The sequence below is a fragment of the Halyomorpha halys genome, unplaced genomic scaffold (assembly GCF_000696795.3).
Source record: "Halyomorpha halys isolate HHAL.00 unplaced genomic scaffold, Hhal_1.1 Scaffold41.1, whole genome shotgun sequence".
In the NCBI taxonomy this organism is placed as follows: domain Eukaryota; kingdom Metazoa; phylum Arthropoda; class Insecta; order Hemiptera; family Pentatomidae; genus Halyomorpha; species Halyomorpha halys.
In genome coordinates, this window is record NW_027115338.1 from 631854 (window position 1) to 637905 (window position 6052).

General features: G+C 30.6%; 1 protein-coding gene across 4 annotated transcripts in view; it reads right to left on the reverse strand.

Moving 5' to 3' along the window:
* Positions 1 to 304: 304 nt before the first annotated feature.
* Positions 305 to 6052, reverse strand: part of LOC106688286 (forkhead box protein J2) — an 18455-nt gene continuing 12707 nt past the window's right edge. For all 4 annotated transcript variants that reach the window (XM_014432693.2, XM_014432685.3, XM_014432701.2 and 1 more), the window contains one exon: positions 305 to 3962. In XM_014432693.2, the coding sequence (XP_014288179.1) occupies positions 3736 to 3962 (227 nt within the window). In that variant the 3' untranslated portion in view covers positions 305 to 3735. The remainder of the gene's footprint in view (positions 3963 to 6052) is intronic.

The window sequence follows — 6052 nt, forward strand, 5'->3', positions numbered from 1 at the left end:
TAATAATAAAAAATAACAAATCCTATAGCTTTCAATAAAATTATAATATATAGCAATAAAAAGAGATAAAATTTAAAGCATTTGTTACCTCCTGATACATTTAATATCAATTCTTCATTTAAAAAATTAAGCCACGTACTAAGAATTTTTTGTAGACTATAATGGGACAGCGAAGTTCCAAAAAAAAAAAATAACGGCTACAAAATATACTAAATAATAATGACTGAAACAGTTACCAAAGTTATAGCTTTCAGCCCAGGATGGTTCAGCAACAAAATCTTGGAATCATTTTTACTTAAACAAGAGATCTATCTACAAGCATATCACGAAATAAGAATGTAAAACAAAAGATGTAATTGAAGACAACTGGGAAAAAAGTTGCGTTGTCTAAAAAACCTGAATGTGATAAAAACAAGATTCTTAAAAATTCAGTTACAAGATTCTTAAAAAATTTCGTTCTACAATTCTTAAAAATTCAGTTTTTATTTTTAAATGGGTAAGTAATAAAACAATCAGTATTATTGATTTCCAATTACTATTTGTTAAGAGGCTATTAATTTATGGACATTGTATGTTATTCTCTTTTACACATGGATATAACCTTTTATTCCCCATAGTAGCTATTGTTTAAACCCATTCTTAACAGTGATAGGACCATTTTTCTTTCTCTTCCAATAACTATTTTTACCAGTCAATAACTCAATTCTGAAAAAAAAATATGGCATTGCCCGTTTTTTTCTCTCGTCTTCAATTACAAAATAACTCACAAGTCCCAAACGACTATTTCCTTCAACGTATACCATCTATCCATTCAAACTAAAATATACAACTTTTTCTACAAATATAATCATTACATTTTTCAACCAACTTATAATTTTTTCAATCTATGATTTTCTTGAGGTATAATAAGATGCAGCACTAGAAGAATTAATCTAGTTTAAAAAGTATTCTTTGAGCTGTAAAACTATTAAATTGCTTAGGAAAAGAATGGTTAATAAAGTAATAATTTCACTAAAAATTGTTATAATTAATATATAAAATAATGTAATTGATAAACAACACTTTTGATTCGTTAAATGCCATTAAGTGTCATTCTTCAAGCATCCAAAAATCTATAAATATGTTAAGCTTAATTCGATACATAAATCTAATTTAGATTTTTAATTGTTTATAATACAACTGATGTGTATATATATATCAAACATAAACTTGTCACAAATGACAACACTAAATTAAAATATATTAAAACAAAACTAAAATTTGTACTTGAAATCGCATAATAAAAAATATTCTCACTATATATTTATAAAATCTCAATCAAAATATAAGAAAATAATATTAACTTAGCTATGAGGTAGAGACGGCAAGAACACAAAATTACATCAATCACAGATTATATTAGTACCTTATAAGGAACTTTAGATGTTAAGTTTTGAAACAAACGATTTTCTGAGCTAATTATATTTATCAGAGAAATCACAGGGCGGATGTTTTTATCACATCACTGTTCATAATCTTTAATACTTAATTCAAATGAAATAATCATGAAAATTAAGGCATACACACTATATAATAGCAATGACCATTACATTAAAAGTAAAAAAAAAAGAATTTCGGTTCACAGAGAAGTTTGTTGGGAGGAGTGGTCAGAAAAGAAAACTAATATATTAGGGGTATTCATGATCTTTAGTTTAACATGTTAAAGCGTGTTAAGTGGAAAACTTCATGTTAAATGGAGAAATATATCCTTCTTTTACCATATTAAAACGATATAACATGTAACATGGCTGAGAGTCTGTTACTAGGTCTGTTAAATAGAGAATGACGTCACGAAACAGACCAACTGAGCTTGTCACCGTTTTATTTGTTGTCGTCTTAGGTTATTTACTCGTAGGTTGTGTTTTTTTTTTTCTTTTGCCTTGTGTTTTGGATTTTTAAAAAGACAATCAGTAGCTAAACTTTTACACTTCTACTTTTCACTGATTTTAGGCATGTTGTAATAAATTACTGTAATCAAAACTTAGAAGTAAAAGATAACATGAAGTTTTTGAAAGAAAGGTTACTAAACAAGTTGCTCAGAAAATCCGCTAGGAGCTCTTATGCATTTACAATTTAATATGACTTTAAATAGGGCTGCTCACAATGCTATATTTTTAACATTTAACATGTTAGAACATTTTACATTTAACACAATATCATGAACACCCCTATTAGAGGTATTCATGATATTGTGTTAAATGTAAAATGTTTTACCATGTTAAATGTTATAAGTATAGAATTGTGAGCAGCCCTATTTAAAGTCATGTTAAATGTTAAATGAATAAGAGCTCCTAGCGGTTTTCTGAGCAACTTGTTTTATATCTTTTTCTTCCAAAAACTTCATGTTAATGTTTAATTCTAAGTTTTGATTAAAGTAACTTATTACAATATGCCTAAAGTGAGTAAAAAGTGGAAATCGTGTGAAAGTTTGTTCACTGAATGCCTTGTTGATCTTCTTACTTGTGAGGAAGAGAATAAAGATGAGCTAATTGGCAATTATCATCATATTATTATTGTCATTCATTGCTATATTAGTTATAAAAACATCCAAAACAATACTAACACAAAATACAAGCAAATAACCTAACACAACAACAAACAAAATAGTGACTAGCTCAGCTGGTCTGTTGCGTGACGTCATTCTCCATCTAACAGACCTATTAACTGACTCTCAACCATGTTATATGTTATATCGTTTTAACATGATAAAAGAAGGAAATATTTCTCAATTTAATATGAGTTTTCCCGTTTAACACGGTTTAACATGTTAAACTAAAGATCATGAATACCTCTATTATACATGGATAAATGTTATCTTAAACTTAATTCCTAACTAAACCTAAGCCTGATCTGGAATATCTGAATCTGTTGTTTACCTGATGAAAGTCTATAACATAGGTCCAAATACCGAAACGCATAAAACATAAGTTTAGACTTATTTTACCTTGACCATAACCCCAACTAATTTTTGGAATTTCACCAACGATATCTCCACCACTAGAAATTTTATAACTATTAAAATCATGTTTAAATTTATACAAAAGTGGAAACAGTCCATTTTCTACCGATTTCTGAGCGTTTTATTTTAACTATATCCCTTTGCAATTAATATCTTAACCAAAACTGTGACAGTCTTCTCAGTAAGAGACCATTGTATCTGAGTTGAGACATTACCTTAGCAACCACAAGTCAGCATTGGTTTACACATCCGGTTCGATTAGAGCCAGGACAGGTTTACTTTTATTTTGAAGTGGGACAATGAGTGTTTGAAGATATTGTACCTTTTTCTAACTTTCACACACTGAAAATGTGTTAATTCTTAAATTCTAATTAGACCAATTAATACATTATTCAAGGTCAAAATTGCTATCATATAATGATACAAAATAAAACAATGATTAACAAGATGTTAATGAGAAATATTTAAATGATATATTAACAACTCCTACCCATTTACAGGATACATTAAGACCCTGTTCAAAAACATTACAAAAAATAATCAACACCAAATATATTACCCTAATGATTATTGATTGAATGATATTGATTTATCCATAAAAACACTATTCGTTGGGTTTCTAATAATTACAATTAAAAAACATCCATAAAAATTCCTTGTTAGTTATAAAAAAGTTTTTAGTAAATGAAAGTTTTTCCAGAAATATCTCATCAAAATTTGTACTTATTGATTAGTAGCTATAAGTATGTATCCCAGTCAAAGTTCAGATGTGGTTCACAGCTATGTGTGGATTCTTGAGGGGGAAAACATTCTGCTGTCGACTGGTAATGGTGTGCTTCTGGTATCTGTTGGCAACTATTAACAAGGTTTTGATCAATATCCCAATTTTCAACACCGTAGCGTGTCACCAACTGTGATATCACTTCACAAACTTCTTTATAATCTGCCAAGGAAAGTTCATCACCTGAAAACAAGGGTAGAAATTTTAAAACAATGAAAATACATGAACAAATCTATATAACCTTCTTATAATTACAGAAAGCTAAGCTTTCAATTGAGAATTAAAATAAAATTTATATTTATAAATCCAACCCTATATGAAAGAAAAATGATTAACTGGATCAGTATGAAAGTAATTGATATATAGATAGAAAGAGTGATGTGATTGAAGCACGTCACTTCTCAAAACCCTCAATTACATTACAAAATCTTTATAATGATCTTTAAAATCTTTATAAATTACATTATAAAGACAATAAAATCTTTTTTCACATAACTACTCAGTTATCCTCATGAGGGGTAGCTAAAAGAAAGTTGAAAGAAGCTGTCCTTGAAGGAAAGAGGGTTTTTTCCTTGGACTGGCCCTGTGGAAGCCTGGTATTTGATCATTTTCTGGGGGAACTCAACAGAAAAAAACAACTTGGCAGTCACTGTGGTGGATGACTGAAGACTAAGGCAGAAAGGTGCAGCAGTCTTGTACTAGAGAGGAACTTAAGGAACAAAATTGAGATTGGCCTCAGCTTAGACCAAGGCCATACTGATAAGATACAGAACTCGCCCTATTATTCTAGATATACATTTTGGAAGAATTAGACCAGGTGAGAAGTGACATTTCTTGGCATAAGAATAAAAATAAACTTCAATATCACCCATTACCTTGAGTTCCTGAGGGATATAGTGACTGTGTCATTGAATGAATTCCATATGGGTGCATTCAGGGTCTTCAGGTATCACTATCTATCTATAAAGCCGTAAGTATCCTGAGGTATCCATCTCCTTTTTGGAGCCAAAATCTCATACAGTAACTGAAGAGGAAACTGGCCACCAACAGAGATTTCTTACAGTGATGGTCACGAATACATACAGACTATTCTTAAGGATCACACAGATTCTGCATGGACAATGGAGGTTGATCCCCAATATTTCACCTGCGTATTCCCTCAGATGGGAATATATGTAGTAGTGACCTGCACCACCATGGAAGGAAACCAAGCCAGACTTTCTCCCTCATATCTGATGGATGAAATTCATGATGGGTGGAATCAATATGAATTCATCTATAGGTGGAAGATAGTTGGCCCAATGAAAATCAACATAGAATGGCATGACCATTAGACAATGGCGAGCCACCATCTAAAAATGAAGAAGAATAGTCCAGAACAAGATTAGTCATGAAGGCTGAACTATGAAGAGAAGCACAGAAGAATCCAGCGGAACAGAAGGGATGGACTGACATAGGAGTGGTCCTGAAGGAGAGGTAATCGTGGCAGTGGTTAAGGAACAGCTCTATCAGTAAGGTCCTGAACTGAGCATCAGGCTGCACCACAGAATAATTTATTTCTAAAATAATAGAGATTTTTAACATTTTAATATTATATATTTTAGACAAAAATAACAATGATTGAGCATCATTGGCATACATCTACCTCTTACATACTACCCCTACTGCTCCTCATACAAGTAGGCAGCAATCCAGGTAAGTAGACAGGGGAACAAAAAAAAAAGTTATCTTCTTGAGTATGAGTAGTTCTCAACATAAGTGGCTGATAGCAATATTTTGTTTTGGCAATTATCACAATCATTGCTTTCAAAATTTAAATTAAAAGGAATACGTAACAATCTAAGATAAAAAAGATATCTATTAAGCCTCACTACAAACCAATAAACTTAGACAATGACACTGTCTTCAATCAGACACAATAGCCAAATGTTCGTAAAATTTGCAACCATCTAACATTTATGGACGGATATAGAAAGTCTAGCAAGTAAAAAGTAAAAGCTCTGTATCTTTCCTAAAGAAATATGACAGTGGTTAAATGATTGATAATAATCATAAATTTTATACTAAATAATTCAAAAACTATCCAAATTATAGTCTCAAAACATTTATTTCATTTACAAGTCCAACGTTTCGGCCAATTCGGCCATCTTCAGGGACAATCTACTACAAAAAGTTTCCATTATATGTATGATCCTACAATCAATTCAAATATTTAACATTATTATTTATAATTTACCTTACCTTAATTTACTATGAGACATATCATTTAAACA